Genomic DNA, 22,895 nt, shown 5'->3' with positions numbered 1-22,895 from the left:
TACAAAACAAAAAACAAATTATAAGTAACAGGAAAAATAGTGTGTACAGTAATGAATTAAACAGATTTGCATTCAGCATTCTTGAGGTTTTTAGTTTAGTGAGTTAGACACCTTACTAATTTGTTTTGTTCTAATATTGCTTTTTTTCTGAAAATAGGTAAAACTCATACACACACAAACACACTCTACGATTCTATTACAATTAAGGCGTATCATTAGACTAACGTGTGTATTTAACTTTATGTGAATCAGCACTCAAAGTCTGTATGTGTTTGTGGGCAGAGTTCACATGTTCAAATAAAAACAAATTTTTAAAAATACTTATTCAGGACTTAGAAATGTATGGATATTATTTATATTTTTCTATGATTTTTATTATGACCACTAAAATAAAAGATACAGCATGAAGTAATTTGTGAGATGAATTGTATCATTACTAATTTCCCCCCCCCCAAAAAAACTAAGTTTTTTCATTGAAAATAGTATACTTTGAATGCAATTGTAACTCTCCTGTTTTCTTAAAGTTATTTACAAATAATTTACCTAACATCTTTAGTTTTGGGTAATTTTCTACACTCAACACTCTGATTTAGTGTAATGTCTGGAGGGTCAGTGCCTTAGCTGAAATTTCAACTGTGAAATATCTGATGTTGACATACACCTAATTTTGAAGTAAATGTCTTTTTCATATTTACTGCATCTATCTGTGAAAATATATTTTACTATCAACTCTGGTGTTTTTTTTGCTGTCATTTTTTAACAATTCTTCATTCAAAATCATTACATTTATTAGGTTTTTCTCCAATATAAATTCCCTTATGTTGAACAAGGTTTGAGAAACTGTTTCAGGGTTTTCCTCTAATACAAAATCTGTACAATAATGTCTATGACACAAGTAATCATACTACAACCCCCTGTACATTTGTAATGTTTGTCTTCAGAATGAATACTCTTCTTCACTTTAACGGTTTATATTTTCTGAAAGATATTTTGCCAGTAATTACACTTACAATGCTTTTATTGAGTTCTTAGATGTTAAGATATGAGTAGATATCAATGGCTTTTCCACATTCTTTATAATTCTACAGTTTTTTTCTCAAGTATAAATGCTTTCTTGTGCAATAAAATGTGAGCACTAAAAGTTTTGTTACATTCTTCACATATGTAGTTTTCTACAGTATGAAGTATCTTACCTACAATTAAGACTGACAACCATTTAAAGTCTTTGACATATTCTTCACATTTCTGGGGTCTGGGAACATATTTCCAAAAGTTTGAGGTGGGCTGGGTACAGTGGCTCATGCTTGCAATCTCAGGACTTTGAGAAGCCAAGGCAGGTGGATTATGAGGTCAGGAGATAGAGACCATCCTGGCTAACATGGTGAAACCCCATCTCTAAAAAATGCAAAAAATTAGCCGGGCATGGTGGCAGGCGCCTGTAGCCCCAGCTACTCGTGAGGCTGAGGCAGGAGAATGGCATGAACTCAGGAGGCGGAGCTTGCAGTGAGCTGAGAACATGCTACTGCACTCCAGCCTGGGTGACAGAGTGAGACTCCATCAAAAAAAAAAAAAAAAAAAAAAAAAAAAAAAAAAAAAGTTTGACGTGTTGTTAAAAGCATTGTCCCATCTTTTGGGTTCATAGAGTTTTTCTCCAATATAAATTATTTTATGTCTGCTATGAACTGAGGACTCGTAAAAGGCTTTGCCACGTTATTCGTGCTAGTAGGGTTTCTCTCCAGTATGAACTGTGTGTAGTAAGTGTTGAGAACCTGTTAAAATCTTCATCACATTTTTCATATTTGTTGGAATTCTCTCCAGTATGAATTACCTTATGTTTAGTAAAGGTTAATAATACATTAAAGGCTTTGCCACACTACCATTAGTAGAGTTTCCATTCATTATGCATTATCTCATGTTTTGTAAGGTTTAAGGACCAGTTAAAAACTTTTCCACATTCATCACAAGTGTAGGATTTCTCTTCAGTGTGAAGTTGCTTATGGTAGTAAGAGTTGAGTACTGGTAAAAAGCTTTCCTACATGCTTCAGTATGAGTTATTTTATGTTTATCAAGGGCTGGCTGAGGATTCACAAAAGCCTTTGCCACATTCTTCAGATTTGTATAGAGTTTCTCTTTAGCATGAATTCTTAAGTAAAGGCTAAGAGTACACCAAAGCCTTTCCTTACTGTTCACATTTGTAGGGTTTCTCTGCAGTATGAATTGCCTTGTGTGTAATAAGGATTGAGGACCAGTTAAAGGCTTTGCCACATTCTTCCCATATGTAGGGTTGCTCTCCAGTATGAATTATCTTATGTCTAGTAAGGTTTGAGAAACAGTTAATAAGATTTTCCACATTCTTCACATTTGTAAGCCTTCTCTACAGTATGAAGGCTCTTATGTATACTAAAGTTTGATGGCTGGTTGAAAGCTTTGCCACATTCTTCACATTCGAAGGGTGTATCTCCACTATGAGTTATGTTTAGTAAGGGTTGATGGGTGGTTAAAAGCTTTGCCATATTCTTCACATTTGAAAGGTTTTTATCCACTATGAATTCTCTTATGTGTAGTAAGGGATGAGGAGTCACAAAAGCTTTTGCCATTCTTCACATTTCAAGGGTTTCTCTCCACTATGAATTCTCTTGTGTGTCGCAAGAGATGAAGAGTCACAAAAGCCATTGCCACATTCTTCACTTCTGAAGGGTTTCTCTCCACTATGAATTCTCTTATGTTTGGTAAGGGTTGATGACTGCTTAAAAGCATTCCCACATTCTTCACATTTGTAGGGTTTCTCTTCAGTATGAATTCTCTTATGTTTAGTAAGGGTTGCTAGCTGGTTAAAAGCTTTGCCACATTCTTCACATTTGAAGGGTTTCTCTCCAGTATGAATCCTCTTATGGTTACTAAGGTTTGACAACTGCTTAAAACCTTTTCCACATTCTTCACATTTGTAGGGTTTATCTCCACTATGAATTCTCTTATGTTTACTAAGGGTTGACGGGTGGTTAAAAGCTTTCTCACATTCTCCACATTTGTAGGGTTTCTCCCCACTATGAATTATCTTATGTCTAGTAAGGGTTGATAGGTGGTTAAAAGCTTTGCCACATTCTTCACATTTGTAGGGTTTTTCCCCACTATGAATTCCCTTATGTGTAGTAAGGGATGAGGACTTGCAAAAACCTTTGCCACATTCTTCACATTTGTAGGGTTTTTCTCCACTATGAACTCTCTTATGTGTCGTAAGGGATGAGGAGTCACAAAAACCTTTGCCACATTCTTCACATTTGAAGGGTTTCTCTCCACTATGAATTCTCTTGTGTGTCGCAAGAGATGAAGAGTCACAAAGGCCTTTGCCACATTCTTCACATTTGAAGGGTTTCTCTCCACTATGAATTCTCTTATGTGTCATAAGAGATGAGGAATCACAAAAGCCTTTGCCACATTCTTCACATTTGAACGGTTTCTCTCCACTATGAATTCTCTTATGTTTGATAAGGGTTGATGACTGCTTAAAAGCTTTCCCACATTCTTCACATTTGTAGGGTTTTTCTCCACTATGGATTATCTTATGTTTCCTAAGGGTTGATAGCTGGGTAAAAGCTTTGCCACATGTTTCACATTTGAAGGGCTTCTCTCCAGTATGAATTCTCTTATGGCTATTAAGGTTTGATAACTGCTTGAAAGCTTTTCCACATTCTTCACATTTGTAGGGTTTATCGTCACTATGAATTCTCTTATGTTTACTAAGGGTTGATGGGTGATTAAAAGCCTTGCCACATTCTTCACATTTGTAGGGTTTTTCTCCACTGTGGATTACCTTATGTTTCCTAAGGATTGATGAGCGATTAAAAGCTTTTCCACATTCTTCACATTTGTAGGGTTTTTCCCCACTATGGATTATCTTATGTTTCCCAAGGATTGAGGAGTGATTAAAAGCTTTTCCACATTCTTCACATTTGTAGGGTTTCTCTCCAGTATGAATTCTCTTATGTACAGTAAGTTTATAAAACTGGTTAAAAGCTTTGCAACATTCTTCACATTTGAAGGACTTTGCTCCATTATGAATTCTCTTATGTGTGGTTAGGTTTGAAAACTGGTTAAAAGCTTTGTCACATTCTTCACGTTTGAAGGGTTTCTCTCCACTATGAATCCTCCTATGTTTGGTAAGGGTTGATGACTGCTTAAAAGCTTTCCCACATGCTTCACATTTGTAGGGTTTCTCTCCAGTATGAATTATCTTATGTTTAGTGAGGGTTAATAGCTGCTTAAAAGCTTTGCCACATTCTTCACATTTGAAGGGTTTCTCTCCAGTATGAATTCCTTTATGGTTATTAAGGTTTGACAACTGCTTAAAAGCTTTTCCATATTTGTAAGGTTTATCTCCACTATGAATTCTCTTATGTTTACTAAGAGTTGATGGGTGGTTAAAAGTTTTGCCACATTCTTCACATTTGTAGGGTTTTTCCCCACTATGAATTCCCTCATGTGTAGTAAGGGATGAGGAGTTCCAAAAGCCTTTGCCACATTCTTCACATTTGTAGGATTTTCCTCCACTATGAATTCTCTTATATATAGTAAGGGATGAGGAGTCACAAAGGCCTTTGCCACATTCTTCACATTTGAAGGGTTTCTCTCCACTATGAATTCTCTTATGTTTGGTAAGGGTTGATGACTGCTTAAAAGCTTTCCCACATTCTTCACATTTGTAGGGTTTCTCTTCAGTATGAATTCTCTTATGATTAGTAAGGGTTGATAGCTGGTTAAAAGCTTTGCCACATTCTTCACATTTGAAGGGTTTCTCTCCAGTATGAATTCTCTTATGGTTATTAAGGTTTGATAACTGCTTAAAAGCTTTTCCACATTCTTCACATTTGTAGGGTTTATCTTCACTATGAATTCTTTTGTGTTTATGACACGTTGATGGGTGGTTAAAAGCCTTGCCACATTCTTCACATTTGTAGGGTTTTTCTCCACTGTGGATTATCTTATGTTTCCTAAGGATTGAGAAGCGATTAAAAGCTTTGCCACATTCTTCACATTTGTAGGGTTTTTCTCCACTATGGATTATCTTATGTTTCCTAAGGGTTGAGGAGTGATTAAAAGCTTTTCCACATTCTTCACATTTGTAGGGTTTCTCTCCAGTATGAATTCTCTTATGGTTATTAAGGTTTGATAACTGCTTAAAAGCTTTTCCACATTCTTTACATTGGTAGGGTTTATCTCCACTATGAATTCTCTTATGTTTACTAAAGGTTGATGGGTGGTTAAAAGCCTTGCCACATTCTTCACATTTGTATGGTTTCTCTCCAGTATGAATTATCTTATGTGTAGTAAGGTATGAGGACTGGTTAAAGACTTTGCCACATTCTTCACATTTGTAGGAACTCACTCTAGTATGAATTATTTTATGTTGAATTAGATGTAAAAGCATGCAAAATGATTTGTCACATTTGCTACATTTAAAAGGTTTCTTTTTAGGATGTATTGTCTTACATCTATTTGAATTTGAAAATTTATAAACAACTTTTAGAGATTTATAACATAGAAATGTTTTGCTCTGGGTAGCTGTCAAACATTTGTTAAGTTTCTCATAAACTCTTTCGTGCATTTTACAATCATCCATACTTTTACAGTCTTTTCTTAGTGGTAAATTCTCATCTCCACATTTTCCATATCTTCTCAGTATCACTTTTTGAAATGAATTTTTTACGTTCTGCTCTGGCCAAAGGTCTTGGGCAAAATAAGAACACATAACTGAAAAAAAATAAAAATAACAAATTACTCCACGTGCTACACTAAGATTTGTATACTCTATATATCTAAACTATAAAATTATACAAACTACATAAGCAAGATGGCATAGAAAAGGACCACAGACTCTAAATTCCTTCATAGACATGTAAATTCAACAAAAACACACTGAACAAAATAAATTTGTGAAAGATTTATAAATAAGTTTCTTGTGTGCAGTATCCTAGGTGAGCACAATGCAGAGTCACATAGAAGGAAAAGCCTGTAACATTTATCCAACAAAGCTCTTCCTGCTCCCCAAACATAATATAGTGCCTTTAGAAGTAAATTGCCAACACCTGGTTTTTTAAAAAAAAAAAAAAAAAAAAAAAAAAAAAACCAGAATAATAGTGATAAATACATGTCTATTTCTGGCTTTTCACACACTGGTTTCTGTCTCCCAAGGCATTAAGTACTAAAGGAAGTGGTGGCTAATATGGTTTGGTTCTGCGTCCCCATTTAAACCTCATTTTGAATTGCAGCTCCCATAATTCTCTTGAGTTGTGGGAGAAACCTGGTGGGAGGTAATTGAATTATGGGGCCAGGTATTTCCTATGCAGTTCTTGTGATAGTTTAACAAGTCTCACAAAATCTGATAGTTTTTATAAAGGAGAGTTCCTCTGCACATGCCCTTTCTCTGTCTGCTACCATACAAGATGTCACTTTGATTTTCCTTTATTTTCTGCCACGATAGGCCTCCCCACTTACATGGAACAGTGAGTCCACTAAAGCTTTTTTCTTTTTAAATTACCCAGTCTTCGGTATGTCTTTATTAGCAGCATGAGAACAGACAACTACAGTGGTATTCTTTAGAATGACAGTTTGAGTCTGCTAAGACCAAAGGTAAATGCTACAGCAGTAGACAGACTGCCGTACTACAGAGAGAAAACACATGTAGAAAATGACGACTGGCCATTAAGAAGAAACACTAATAAATGTCTTTAACTAAAAAATGAACACAAAATTTCAGACAAGACACATTCTAAGAACATGTTTGAGAGATTCCCAGAATCTCTAGCTAAAACAATTGGTTTCAGGCTATGCCAGAAAATAAGCTATATCATAAAGACTGTGACAGATAGCTCTTTTAAAATGTCCAAATCTCAAAGAATACAATGCATACAAAATATTACAACATAGCCCCATATAAAAATTATAAAATGTTCAGAAAGCAACCATAAAAAATGAAGATGCATAAATTAATTTCAAATTAAATAATAGTGAGTGAAATAGGAAAACAGACAACTATAAAAAATGGAGCAACAAAAACATTAAAACATCAAAAAATTGTAGAGGTAAAAAGTACAAAAAGAAATAATAACTAAAAATCCTAGAAGAGGCCAGGTGCAGTGGCTCACGCCTGTAATCTCAGCACTTTGGGAGGCTGAGGCAGGCAGATCATGAGGTCAGGAGTTCGAGACCAGCCTGACCAACATAGTGAAACCCCATCTCAACTAAAAGTATAAAAATTAGCTAGACATGGTGGTGTGCACCTGTAATTCCAGCTACATGGGAGTCTGAGACAGGAGAATTGCTTGAACCCAGGAAGCACAGGTTGCAGCGAGCCGAGATCATGCCACTGCACTCCAGCCTAGATGACAGAGCAAGATTTGGTCAAAAAAAAAAAAAAAAATCCTGGAAGAAAAAAACAATGTAAAAATGTAGAGGCTCAACAAACTAGGATATGCATAAAGATATTTATAACACACATATATATGAACACAATTTCAAAAGTCACAGACAAAAAGAAAATCTTGGGGGCTACAAGAGAAAAGTGATGTGTCATTTACAAGCATAGTCTTATGAGATAAACAGTGAATTTGCCAACAAAAAATTTGCAGGCCAGAAGGGAACTATGTGCTATAGTCTAAGTCCTGAAAAAAATATCTGTCAAGGGAGAATTATACCAACAACAAACTGTTCTACCAAATAAAAAGAAAAAAACCTTCCAAAATAACCAAATTCTGAGAAAGTATATTGGCACTGCATGTGACCTACATATCAAAGATGATAAAAAGAGTTCCTTTCGCTGTAAATAACATGATGCAAGAAAACAGAACTTAATTATACAAGAACACATCATTCTGGGAAAGATATGCACATACACAAAAATAGAATTCCATAACATTATCATAAAGGTGCAAAAAACATTTTAAATTATTGTTTAAAAATTTAAAGACAAAAGCATAGAAATTTTTATAAACATCTGTTAATGAATGTACAACATAAAGAGAGATAATTAGCAACATAAATAACAAGTGAGAGCAAATGTAATGAGGAGGAATATTTCTTTGCAACTGAAGTTAATTTTTTACCAGATTAAAGTATATTGTTGTATCTTTCAGAGGTTTTATGTAAACCACAAGGTACCACAAAGAAAATATCTGTATAGATACACAAAAGAAAACAACAAAGTAAAAGCATATTAATACAGAAATTAAAAAGACACAAAGACCAGAAAGACAGGAAATGAGAAACAAAGATACAAGAATCAAATAAAAGAGTAAAATAGCATTAGTCTATTTAATTATACATATATACACACACACACACACACACACACACATAACTTTTCAATCAAGAGACATACTTTCAATAGAGATTTATACAACATATTTTAAAAAGGAAGACCCAACTTGCCTTTCTACAAGTCATTTCAGATTTAATGACAAAAAAAAAAACCTGAGAGCACCAAATAGAAGTAGATGTCCATAAAAATATTAACAAAATGGTAGAACAGCTCAAAATAATACACAAGCTATATCTTAAGTCAAAAACTCTCATATTTTATAAAATTCACTTGAACTCCAAACTCCGAAGCTACAAAGAAAGATATTAAGTAATAATAGATTCATTCACTGGGAACCTATGACAAATTTTTATGTACATTTGTGTGTGTGTACATCTCACATTAAGGTTCGAAGTATATAAAGCAAATATTGACAAAACTAAAGAATCACAGAGCATATATTAGGATACTTCAATATCCCATATTCTATAATAAAAATGAAACAAGACACATTAGTAAAGAAACAGAGGACTTGAAGGCAGTATAAAACAATTATTCCTAACAGAGGTATAGAGAACACTGCTCAACAGTATCAGGATACACTCATCTCAATATCTCATACAACATTGTCCTTGATAGACCACTTCTTAGGTCAAAAAAGAAGTCCTGACAAAATTTTTAAAACTGAATTTAAAAAAAGTACTATCATCAAAATAGAATGAGAGTATAAAACCATAAAAAAACTGAAAATTTCACAAATATACACAAAATAAACAACAAACTCTTTAACATGCTGTTGTTGAAAGGCTGAAATAATTAATATTATGAAGATATCCATACTGCTCAATGTAGTCGACAAATTTGATGCAATGCTTTTGGAATTTCACATGGCATTCTTGAAGTAATGCAAATTTCTGTCACCAAAATCATTCAGTAGGTATAATTTGAAAATACTGGAATTTCACTCAGTTTTCAAAAACCAGAAAATATTGTAACTATAAAGATAAATGTTAATGACATTATGCAAAAGAAATGAGCCAGCCTCAAAGAGACAGAGACTGTATAAAATACATAAAGTAGCCACACTCTCAGAAACAGAAAACAGAGTGGTGTTTGAAAAGTGCCAAGAAATTACAAAAATTCATGTTGTGTAATGTATATTGAGATTTGGCTTTGCAAGATAAAAACATTCTAGCAATATGTAGCATAATAATGTCAATGTAATTAACATGACCAAAATGAATATTTAATAATACTGTATTATAAATTTTGTTATGTGTTTCTGACAAGTAAAAATGAACAATACCTAGAATAGATTCAGATATGTGATAGTTTTAAAATTATCTTCAAATCTAACATTTTCTCCCGGTTAGGAGCAGCAGCTCACATCTATAATCCCAGCACATTGGGAGGCCGAGGTGGCGGATGACGAGGTCAGGAGATCAAGACCATCCTGCCCAACATGGTGAAACCCCATCTCTACTAAAATACAAAGAATTAGCTGGGTGTGGTGGTGCACGCTTGTAGTTCCAGCTACTCTGGAGGCTGAGGCAGTGGAATCGCTTGAACCCAGGAGGCAGAGGTTACCATGAACCAAGATTGCACCACTGAACTCCAGCCTGGTGACAGAGCAAGAGTTCATCTCAAAATAAATAAATAAATAAAAAATAAAAAAGATTTGCTCCCAACAAAAATAATACAGATTCACAGATAGGTGTTGAAATTAGAAAAAGTTTTATGACTACTCACTTAGGGTTCAATAATCATCCACAATAAACCTACACAACAAATATAGTAGTCACAAAAAAGTACAGGGATAACATTTATCCAGGCAAAAAAAGAGATAATTATATTGACAATAGATATATGGCTGATAGGTATTTGATTTTTCCTCCATACTGTCTTCAATTATAAAGAGTTAAATATTGTCATACACAATTATAAACTAATCAAACCACAATTAACTGGTGTGAGGTGGCGTACCCTAAAATATACAATACAAAAATGCAACTGTCAAACAAAATTATAAATGGAATGTAAAACTGATTGGACACCATCAAGTAGATCAATATATTCACAAAAGGAATCTTAGAAGACTATAGGGAAAAAGTAATATAGAGGTTACTTGGAGATAAAAATGTCAAACAACTTCCCAAATTTTGATGCAATAAAAAAAATTCTTAGCACTAATTATTGATTCTAAATTACTTTACTTCAAAAAGAGGATACGAATAAATACTTTCCAAAATAAAAGGTGAGGGTGTTCATTATTACTACCATAGTCCTACAAAACATGCTACATGGTGGACAGACACAGTAGCTCATGCCTGTAATTCTACAGCTTTAGGTGACCACGGCAGTGAGATCACTTGAGACCAGGAGTTCAAGATCAGACTTAGCAACACAGTGAAACTGCATATAAAAAAAAGAAATGCTAAAGTGAGTCAATTTGCTGAAAAATAAAATGATACTAAACAGTATTATAAAACCACATACAAATTTAAAGCTCTCTACTAAGTGTAAATATAAAGACATATAGAATTCTTTACTATCATAATGATGGTGCATAAAACTCTTAAGGTTGTATAGAATACAATAAACAAAATATAAATGCATAAATCTGTTACTAGGTACACAATATAAAATAATTTTAATATCAATAACACTGGAAAATACATACAGAAGTATAGTTTTTGTATTCAGTTGAAGTTGTTATGAGATTAAAATATATTATTGTAACTTTAAGATGTGTTACATAATCTCCACATTTTAAGATTACAAAATATTCATTAAAAATATGCAAAACAAAATTAAAAAATCAAAACCACTGCAAAATAAAAATAAAAATTAAGGCAGCAAAACAGGAAATGAGAAAACATATCTACAAAAAAATACGTAAAACAGTGATAATAAAACTGGTAACAGTGACTCCATTTTTTAAGCAATTATTTAAAATATAAATTAAACCACTTAATAAAAAGAAATGTAATCTCAGGACTTTGGAAGTAGGACATGGACCGAACATTTGATCCCCGCAGTCCAAGACTAGCCTGAGCAACAAGAAAAAACCCTGTCTCTACAAAAAATACCAAAACGAAACAAAAAAACTGGCTGCTTGTGATGGCATATACTTGTAACCCAGCTACTTCAGAGACTGAAATGAGAGGTCATAAAAGTTTCAGAGATTGAGGCTGCAGTGAGCCATGATCACACCACTGTAAACCAGTCTGGTTGACAGAGTGATACCCTATCTCAAAAATAAATGAATAAATTAATTAAATTATAAAAAGAAATAGGAATAAATGCCTGAGTGTTTAAAAAAATGCATACAATATGGTGCCTACAAGAGACTTATTTTAGCATTGAGTCAAACAGGCTGAAAGTAACAGTGGAAAAAATTTATATTTCATGCGAATAGTAAGCACAATTTGTTTAGGTGGTCATAATTATATTAGACATTATATGCTTTAAGTGAAGTACTAGCATGAGACAAAGACATATAATGGCAAAATGGGTCAAGTTACCAGGAATCTAAAACTATTACATTTATCTATCTATATGTAACATCAGGGCTTTAAAATATATTAAGCAAATGTTAAGTGAAGAAAAAACTACATAGGAACATAATAATTGTAGACATCAAGATCTCATTTTCAATAATTAGAATATTCAGATGAAAATTCAGTAAGAAAACAGAAAACTCAGACAACATTATAGACTGTATTAATTACTTTGCATATAGAGGAACACCTGAAAGTGGATCATTTATAAAGAAAAAAGAGTTTACTTGGCTGTCAACTAAGCAGACTGTACAAGAAGTGTGTGCCAGCATCAGCTTTGGTGAGGATCTCAGGAAGCTAACAATAATGCTAGCAGGCAAAGAATAACTGGATATATCACATGATAAGAGACTGAGCAAGTGTGAGTGAAGTAGCCATGTTCTTTTAAGGAAACAGCTCTCACTTGAATCAATGAAGTGCAAACTTATCGATTACCAAAAGGATGGGGTCAAGCCATTCATGAGGAATTTACCCCTATGACCACGACCCAAACAGCTCTCACCAGGTTCCACGTCCAACATTGAGGATTATAATGCAGCATGAAGTCTGGAGAACATGGACATCCATACCATATCATAGACCATGTAGGCTTAACAGACATGTACAAAACTTTCCAGTCAAAAGCAAGAGAATACACAATATTCTTATTTGCACCTGGTATATTCTGTTAGGACATGTAACGAGTCTTATTACATTTAAGAATACTGGTTAAGTGCAGCTGTAGTCCCAGCTACTTGGGAAACAGGTGGGAAGGATCACTTGAGCCCAGGAAGCTGAGGCTGCAGTAAGTCAAAATCATGCCATTGCACTCTGACCTGGGCAACAGAGGAAAATGTGTCTCAAAACAACAACAACAAATAAACTTAAGGAGACTGTATTAGTCTGTTTTTACACTGCTGATAAAGACCTACCATGAACAGGGAAGAAAAAAAAGGTTTAATTGGACTTACAGTTCCAAATGGCTGGAAAAGCCTCAGAATCATGGCAGGAGATGAAAGGTACTTCTTACATGGTGGCAGCAAGAGAAAATGAGGAAGATGCAAAAGCAGAAACTCTTGATAAAACCATCAGATCTTCTGAGACTTAAACACTACCACGAGAACAGTACAAGGGAAACTGCCCCCATGATTAAAATTATCTCCCACCAGGTACTACCCACAACATGTGGAAATTATGGGAGTACAATTCAAGATGAGATCTGGATGGGGACAGAGAGTCAAACCATATCAAAGACCAAAATAACACACGTGTGTTTTCTGACTAAAACTGAATGAAACTAGAAATAGCAAAAGTAAAACTGGCAAATCAAAAAACATACGAAATTAAAACACACTCTTCAACATATTCTTGCTCAATAGTCAAAAACTTAACTTTTTAAAGATGTTAATGTAACCTACAGTGATATACAAATTCAATATAATCCCTATAAATATCCCAATAGCAGCTTTTTACAACACTTTTGGTTGAAATTTTAAAATTTGATTATGAACTATAGCCAAATAAATACCCATGAAAAAGAACAAAGAGACATTATACTTCCTGAGTTCAAAACATATGAAAAGCTACAATAACAAAAACAATATGGTACTGACACAAAGACAGATAAACAGATGAAAGAACAGAATAGCGAGCCCAGAAATAAACCCTTCTGTATATGATCAAATAATCTTCCACGATGTTGCCATGACACACCATAAAGATAAATAATATTTTATCAAATCTGATTAATAATTTGATTTTATAGTCAAAATATAATGTTGAAAACTGGAAATCTACACTAATAAAATAAAGTTGGATCATTTTCTTAAGCCATATAAAAACAAGAGTTTAAATAAAATACTCAGACATAATAAAATAATAAATCTCTTAGAAACAAAATAAGGGAAAGACATGACTTTGCTCTTGGCACCATTTTCTTAGATACGACATTAAATGCTTGAGCAACAAAGAAAAGAACAGAAACATTTAACTACACTACAATATTTCTGTACATCAAAGAAAACATTCAATAGAGTGATGATGCCTTTTAGGAAATGGGTGAAAATATTAACATGTGATAGGAATTAATATTCAGAATATATAAACAACTCTTAACATTTAAAAATACAGTTGAATAATTAGATTTAGAAATGGACACATAACTAAACTTTAGAAAGAAGCATTTGAAAGGACATACAAAATTACTAATTTGTAGAGAAATGCATAAAAATTACAATGAAAACCAAAATCACCTCACACCAATTAGAATGGCCATTACAAATCTTTTAAAAGAAGCAAATCCATTGATGATGCAATGTGAATGAAACCCATGTTGATTGTTGGTGGAAAACAAAAATACAGCCATCACTGTAAAATGTTAGGTTTCTCAAATAATTAAACATGGAAGTATCATCAAATACAGCAATCTCAATTATGAATCTATATCCAAAGTATGCAACTCAAGACCTGGAAAATATATTTGACCATCTATGTTTATTGTACCAGTATTCACAAAGCCAAAAGGCTGAAGCAACTCAAAAGTTCTTTCACTTACAAACACAAAAAAGTATAACATACACATACCGTGGAATATTATTTAGCCTAAAAAAAAATCTTGTCACATTTTAAGATAAACCTTGAGAATATTATATTACCTAAAATAAGCCAGTAACAAAACAATGAATACTATATGATACCCCTTATATGAGAGATGTTAAGCAGTCACATTCATAAAAACAAAGTAGAAGAATGTTTCTCAAGGGCTGAAGAAAGGGTAAAGTGGGCAGTTGTTACTTAGTGGGTATTGAGTTTTAGTTTTACAAATGTAAAATTTCCTTTTTGCAGAACAATGTGAAAAACTTAACATGCCTGAAGTGTATAGCTTTTTTTCTTAAGACAGGGTAAGGCGGGAACGGTGGCTCATGCCTGTAATCCCAGCACTTTGGGAGGTTGAGGGGGGTGGATCACCTGAGGTCAGGCGTTCAAGACCAGCATGGCAACATGGTGAAACCCCGTCTCTACTAAAAATACAAAATTAGCCAGGCGTGGTGTCACATGCCTGTAATCCCAGCTACTTGGGAGGCTGAGGCAGGAGAATCACTTAATCCCAGGAGGCGGAGGTTGTGGTGAGCCGAGATCATGGCATTGCATTCCACCCTGGGCAACAAGAGTGAAACTGTGGCTCAAAAAAAAAAAAAAAAAGAAAAACCACACAGGGTATTACTCTGGCATCCAATATGTAGTGTAGTGGCACAACTATGGCTCACTGTAGCCTAAACTCCCAGGTTCAGGTAATGCAGTCCCATCAATCTCCCAAGTTGCTGGGACCACAGGGGCACACCATCATGCGTGGCTATTTTTAAATTTTTTTGTAGAGAGGGGGTCTTTATATGTTCCCCAGGCTGGTCTCAATCTTTTGGGCTCAAGCACTTAGATCAAATACTTTGAAAGTATTAAAGCTATGATGCCTTTTAGTTCATGGCTATCACTCTAGTGGAATGGTTAGCATAGGGAAGTGTGGTTTTATAAAGCTCATAGTAGGCCATTGCCTCTGGAAGAAAAACATAAACCTAAGGTCAGAGACATCTGACACTCTAAGACTGGATCCCAAAGGGGACACCACAGGGGTTCCTCTGGACCTCAACCTCTCTGAAGGGAACACCCCTGGCAGAAATTCTGAGGTCTAGTACTAAACCCTCCCTAGAATTTCGTCTCACATTTGCCATACCATTGGCCCCCAACATTGTATGGAATCTGGAGTTTACCACTGAATGGGAAAGTGGAAGGGCATTGCATATATACAGGCTTTTGTGCTGTGGTTCTAAGCAGATGGCCTAGTTAACATGTGATGCTCTCCTTTGGTGCTGTTTGGTCCCAGTGTTCTTTAGAGTCTGCAGAGCTTCGGCCTTTAAAAATTAAACTGCCATGGAAACTGCTTTACCCAAAATTTTGGTTCACAGCCTTTATTGGATTATCTACTGGGGCAAACAAAATAAAACCAGTGAACTTGTATTGCCACGTCATGGCTAGGGTTCCAAGCTATTAGATCTTCATTTGTGTGTATACATGTCTAGATGTGTCTCTTTGGACACTTACTGTTACATGTTGTGTCTACCAAATTAGCTTGCAAGTAAGGGCACTCAAGTAATAAGTGTAAGCAATTTTCAAATACATATGAATTAAGTATAACTTAAGCTAGCTTTAAAATTATTGGTAAAAATAGAAATGTCTTCAAAATGTAGATATATATTCTAAATTATGCAAGCCAGAAACTAGGTTGGCTAAATGCTTTAAGGTCATGGACTGCTTCTTTGGATTTTTAAAGTTGTTCGAATTTCATGCTTTACAGGTTTTTAAGGGCTGGGGATAAATGTCATGCCCCTAGCTATGCCAGAAACAGACCTGATCTGCACCTAAGTACGTAACTAAAATAACTTACCAAATATTTCACCAAAATTAATCATTGCTAACAGTTGCCATTATAACATGTAATTGAGAACACTGAAAAGAGATTTACAAGGAAGGTGCATAAGGAAAGTGAAATACGTCTTTAGTGAAATAATATAAGGCGTGAAAATGCAAATTTTTGCCTAGTTTAGAGGGTTAAAGGATTGTTTTAAATAAGATACAACTAAAGGTTCAAACAAGTTATGGAAAGTTGTTAAAAATTGTAAAGAGATTCTGTATGTGAACATATTGACTAAATTCAAAAGGGTATTATTTGGTTTTTCCATAAATTGAACATTGGAATAAAAGCACAACAAGGGTGTCTTGAGGCACTGACCTACCCTTTAACACAAATTTGTAAAGGGTTATAAAAGGTTTTTAAGAATTGTACCTCAGAGTCAAACTTGTTAAGATTGAATAAAATTATCTACAAGGTTTAATTTAAAAAGTTGAGGTTGACAATAATAGACTAATGCAAGCGTGAAATTTGGCTTTCTTTCTCTTGAAAAAGATTTTTCTTTGACTTTTGAATAAACTCTCAAAAAAAGAAGGGAAAGACAAGAAATGGACTGTTTGAAAAACTAGGTCTTCCCTCTTGACGAGTAAAGGCTTTTGCTTTACAACAAACAAACAAACAAAATACAACACTTTGAGTCATTTAAACAGATGACTTAAGGTAACCTGAACTTCTATTAAGTGTTTTGAGCCCTTAGAGCTTCAAAATTGTCTTTTCTAACCCCTAGCTTTTTGATGCTACAGAGGGCCCCTGGGACATCCAAGAGAGAGGTAAACAGGATTATTTGACATGTTTACTTACATAGGATTGATCAGGTGGCGTTTGATTTTCAGGTTATATTTTAGTGAAAAATGTTAATGTGTGTTCCAAAAATTGTATGGGATTCCTAGAGTTCTGATGTCTGAGTTTGTGTTATCAATTATAATCAAAGTTATGTGTTAGGTTATCAAAAATCACAAAGGTGACTAAATTTCTTTTGTCAATCATGTCTTTCACTGTGACTATCCCAGGACATTCTAACATTCATAGATATTTGTTGTTTTGATCCTCCTCAAAGAATGGATTATAACCCTTGAGTGCAAGTTTCTGCTAACTTTGGAGATTGCGAATAGGAGTTGACTGGGTGAACTGAATAGAAGACTAATCTTTCTTGACTTTTTGCTTGGAACACTGCTGATCCTTATGTTTTATTTTTCAAAATCAAGGAAGCTTTTGAGTTATTTGTACCTTTTGACAATTGTGGAAGTGAACCAACCAATGATCTCTGACTATAGCTCAGAAAAAATAAGAGATGGGCTGTCAAACTTCAAATGTCAAACTTCAAATGAGGTATACAAATAGAGCCTCAGCAGATAAATCTCTTTTACTGGAAACCCTTGGATAGGCCTTTGAGAGAGAACTATTGTTTTCCCAAAACAACACCCCATGTCAGTATGAAGCAGTTAATGGTCATCATCCCTAATGCCCCTATTCTAATGGCAGTTAGATGTACCTCTTCAGAGGGGGGACTGATGGAAGTAGCTGCTGCCATTACGCTGGCTGCAGCAGAGAGGTGCAGCTGGGGTTGCACACTCTATGGAGCTGGTAAGATGCCACCTCTTCTGAGTTAGAGCAGGAACTCCCTGGGTGCTGCTGAAGACTCAGGCTTTCTGCTCTACAAAGCAGGCAGGAGCCCCGCCCTCCTAGGTGGGGCTGCAGCCACCCGAACTATGGCTGTGAATCTGATCCTCCTTGTGCTCATGGTGGTGGGGGCGGGGGGGAACAGGATCAGGCAGGAAAAGCCAAGATCTGGCCTCCTGGGTGCAGCTGCAGCCACCTGACCCATGGCTGCAGACCTGGGCCTCCTGCTCCACAAGGACAAGCAAGAGCTCTGCCCTTTTCAAGTTGCTGGGGTCGGAGCTCCCTGGGAACAGCTGCAGCTGCCCTCCCACGTAGAAGACTGGGCATCACTGCTGCCTACATCGTTGGGGTCCTGGGAAGACCCTCCCCCATTTCTGCTGGCTTGGAGGTGTCTGCTCCTGCTGCCTCTCTTCTCTCCCGGCACCCATGCACTGGGAGCTCAGAGCAGGGTTGGAGCCAAGCCCTGGAGCCATATAAATGGCAGCAGGAGGAAGACAGTTTCCTTGGCAGAAAAGGAGTCCCTTGTAGAGCCCAACCTTCAGGGACCCGCAGACCAAAGTGGGGACTTCTGGTGCCTCCTCCAGGCCTGACCAGGGCCACCCAAGGACAAACTGGAATGTACTTTCTCCTCTCTGAGGTCCAGAAAAGCCCCAGGCTCAGCCAGAGAGGGCAGAGGACACAGAAACAATGGGATGACCAGCCACAGAGAGGAGCCACCTTCTCTGCCCGGCAGCTTCAGAGACCCGCAGAGACCTCAGAACGACCTGCCTGCACAGAGAATCCACCCTTTCCAGGGCCTCTTCTCTGCTGAGAGCTGAACACTCGACGGGATGACCTGCTTACAGAAAGGAGCAGGTGGGTCTCCTCTGAGCTGTTCTAACACTAAATGAAGATTCTCTTTCTTTTCTTCACCCTTCACTTGTCTGCATACCTTATCCTTCCTGGACGCAGGACAAGAACTCGGGCAAAGGTGCCACTAGCCACAGAAGTTTCCAGGAAGAAAATAGACACCTCAAAGATTCTGTAATACTAATTATTTCATTTACTTCAGGCACAACATGTAAATTCTAACATATTGTCCAAAAAAAATCTAATATTGCAGGCAAATTTGAAATAGGAAACAGAAAGTAGAAATGTATAGAGATAGTGACATCAGTAAGATGGAAAAAGAAAAGGTGCTCTATTTTCTTATTCCCCCACAGCAAGAAAATTTGTCAGCCATCCCTGACAAAAATGTCTATATAATAGAGCCAGACATCATGGCTCACACCTGTAATGACAGCTACATGGTATATTGAGGTTGGAGAATTGTTGCAGGAAAGGATTTGAAGACCAGGCTGGGTTATGTGGCAAGACCCCATCTCAAAAATAACTGCTTTTAATAGAGCTTTGAGATTCAGGAAGGAAGTTGTGAAACTCTCCTAAAGCCCAAGATTGAGGAGTATTCTTTTCAGAAGGCAGGCCCCTCATTAAGGTGGCAAACTACAGGACCTCTGTTCCTGGCTAACGACCAGGAAATAGTTCGCCCAACTTGGTCTCACTGAGAATTGTGAACTTACTCTGTAACCATCCCAAACTCCTCCTAGCCACAGTCTGGGAGAGGTTCTGGCCTTCCGGAGGTCTAGAGGAATATACAAATTAATAGCCATGCAGGCAGGTCTGCAGACCTTGGCCTTTACTATGATCTCTGAAGCAGTTCCATGACTCAGTTTCAGCTTCCTGGACCACAGTTCATGGCCAGTTAAGCCTACATAGAAACCCGCACAGTGACCTAGGAAAATCCTCTTTGGTATTCAGTGAAAGCCATACTCATCCACATCCTGATACAAGGCCTACCATATACAGACCCAACTGCAGAAACCCCACTTAGTGTCTGTTCTAAAGATCAAAGTCCTGAAGGATATTAAGTCTGCCTAAAAGTAAAATGGAAATTATAACTACCCAAGCTCCTTGTAACAAGCCAACTAAAGGTGGACCCTAGTGTAGACTCATAAGTCTTGTGACAAACCAAACTATAATCCTTCTCCACTACAAACCCAGAGAGCATCCCATCACCCTGGGGTCCCAACAAAAAAAAAAAATGATCTTTACCTTCTGAAACCAGTTTATGAAAACTTAGAGAGGTGTTTGCTCCTTCAAATTCAGACACCCATGTAAAACTATATTGTGCCCATTGTCAATGCTTCTATTTTAACATAGCACTGACAGTATGTGGCAGAAAAGTAGTCAAAAAGTTTTCAAAAGCCATTGAAGATTGAAGACAAATAAGTAAAAAGTTGCTGTTTCTAGATCATATTATCTTATACATAAAAAACTAGAAACACTACATTAAAACCTGTCTAAACTAATAAATATACTCAGTAGACTAGAAAAATAAAATTAAGTTACAAGCATAAGTTATGGTTCCATACACTTAAAACAAACTCTTTGATATAACAGAAAAACAATCTATTTAGAAGAGCATTAAAATAAATTTCTGATAACAAATTCAACCAGATGTAAAAAAATCTTCACAATGAAAGATATAAGATATCAATGAAAGAAATTAAAGACACAAATAAATTTGAAAATTTTTATTTCCATGGATTCAAAGAATAATTTTTTTTTTTTTTTTTTTGAGATGGAGTCTTGCTCTGTCGCCCAGGCTGGAATGCAGTGGCGTGATCTCTGCTCACTGCAAGCTCCTTTTTTGTATTTTTAGTAGAGATGGGGTTTCACTGTGTTAGCCAGAATGGTCTCGATCTCCTGACCTCGTGATCCACCCGCCTCAGCCTCCCAAAGTGCTGGGATTACAGGCGTGAGCTACCGCGCCCAGCCAAGGATAAATATTTGTAAAGTGCCATATTATCCAAAGTAATCTATAAATTCAATAAACTTATCAAAATTTCACTGGTATTTTTCTCACATTAATGAAAAATACCATTCTAAAATGTACATGAAACTACAATAAACTTTGAATAACCAAAGCAACCTTAAGGAAAAAGAACAGAGCAGAAGGACATCATACTTTATAATTTCAAACTGTATTTCAAGAGTATAGTAATAAAAACTGGATGGACTGTGTGGAAAAATGAACAACAAAAAAATAGAACATAAACCACTACTCACCTGTTTTGGACATAATGCTAAAAGAGAATTTAAAATAATAGTTTAACATAGCAGTTTCTCAAAATTATGCAGACATTTGTGTGTCCCCCAAAACAACGGAAAAGTGGCCAGATTTTGCAGTCTCTTATACTTCATGAAGAGGACTTTGGCTCTCATTGTAAACTTGAAGGAAGATCACCAAAGAGAAAGTCGAATCTTTAGAAAATTTAAAAACGTAAGACAGAAGGTGTCCTTGTGTGACAGTAAAATTAAAAAATCCTCAGGCATCCCAGAAACTCTTTCCTTTGGAACACAGCTTCCCAAATCACATTTTAAGCACTGACTTTCTCTTTGACTTTTGGACCTCTCTTCTGTTGCATTCATTCTCACATACCTAGGGGTTTGGCTACAGTCTCATGTCTCTTCATATTCCAAGGCTCTTTTCCTTGCTCCAGATAGGTGATCAGGTCCGGCTTAGAGAAAGCAATACCTGTTTTATTAAAAACAAATAACATGAATATTGCTCATATTCTTCAATTCTCAAGCTAGTAATCTGCTCAGTAAAGATGATGTAATAGAATATTCTAGTAAATTAATCCCAAAATAGTAATTTATAACAGAAATTTCTAAATCTTTAGAAAATATTTTAAATTTGTATGTTCTTAATTTCACTACCCAATACTACTGAATCAAAAACTGGTGGTGGAAGGCCGGGCACAGTGGCTCACACCTATAATCCCAGCACTATGGGAGGCCGAGGCAGGCACATCACCTGAGGTCACGAGTTAGAGACCAGCCTGGGAAAAACAGTGAAATCCCATTTCTACTAAAAATACAAAAGTAGCTGGGTGTTGTGGTGTGCGCCTGTAATCCCAGCTACTCAGGAGGCTAAAGCAGGAGAATTGCTTGAACCCAGGAGGTGGAGGCTGGAGTGAGCCAAGCTTGCACCACTGCACTGCAGCATGGGGACAGCGCAAGATTCTGTCTCAAAAAAAAAAACAAAAAACAAACAAACAAAAAAACTGGTGGATTTTAAGGTGGAGGAAATAATATTTTATGCCACCAACCTTCAGGCATTACCAATAATCTAGAGTGAAAAACACAGATCAGCTCAGGAATGCGGAAAATTCAGATCAAGATGAAACGTCTTGAAGATATTCCTCTCTACACAGACAAATCCCCAAAATTTATTTCAAAACAGGAATCTGAAACTCATTTATACAAAGCAAAAACTACCAAAAAAATTCTACACAAAAAAAAAATAAATAAAACCTTTAGAATATATTATGAAATGTGTATTGAAGTTATTCTCACCGAGAAACACCAGGTTTCTGTAGTTCTCTAGCATCACATCTCTATATAAATTCTGTTGTGCAGTGTCCAGGCATTGCCACTCTTTCAGAGAAAATTCTATGGCCACATCCATAAATGTCAATGGTCCCTGAAAACACACACACACACATATTTACCAAGTGGCCATGGGCAGAATTTTTAATTTGACTCAAGATGAAATGAGAGAGTAAAGAGAAGTGCTTCTAACTTATAAGAATGAATGCAATCCATAAAGTAATTCTCAACACAGAAATATTTTCTAATATATTCTCTAACTCTGTGTAAAGAGAGAGGCATAATCCACAACATCAATGTATATATTATAGTTTTCTGGATTATAACATAAAAAATTCAGGCATAAACATAAACATACATTTTTGAGTGCTGTATTTACATCACACAAAATGAGCTGTGTATATTTTTCAGATGGAAAAGACATGTTGAGTTAGAAGGCACCTCTCAAATTTCAATGTATATAATGAACTGGAGATCTTGTGTTGCAGATTATTTTTGTCAGAAGATTTGGAATAAAGTTTCTGAATTTCTAACAAGTTCACCAGTA

At 35.8% G+C, this 22,895-nt stretch overlaps 1 protein-coding gene across 2 annotated transcripts in view; it reads right to left on the bottom strand.

The window, feature by feature from the left end:
* Positions 1 to 2,180: 2,180 nt before the first annotated feature.
* LOC105482983 (zinc finger protein 91-like) overlaps positions 2,181 to 22,895 on the bottom strand; it is a 41,304-nt gene continuing 20,589 nt past the window's right edge. The window contains exons 2-4 of one of the 2 annotated variants that reach the window (XM_071084470.1): positions 22,316 to 22,442; positions 21,396 to 21,491; positions 2,181 to 5,748 (exon numbers count right to left, since the gene is read on the bottom strand). In XM_071084470.1, coding sequence (XP_070940571.1) covers positions 2,579 to 5,748; positions 21,396 to 21,491; positions 22,316 to 22,442 — 3,393 coding nt within the window. In that variant the 3' untranslated portion in view covers positions 2,181 to 2,578. The other variant, XM_071084471.1, reaches the window with a different exon arrangement.

This window comes from Macaca nemestrina, chromosome 18 (genome assembly GCF_043159975.1).
Source record: "Macaca nemestrina isolate mMacNem1 chromosome 18, mMacNem.hap1, whole genome shotgun sequence".
Lineage (NCBI taxonomy): Eukaryota > Metazoa > Chordata > Mammalia > Primates > Cercopithecidae > Macaca > Macaca nemestrina.
The sequence above is the reverse complement of the archived record's forward strand: the minus strand, read 5'-3'. Positions and strand labels throughout refer to the sequence as shown.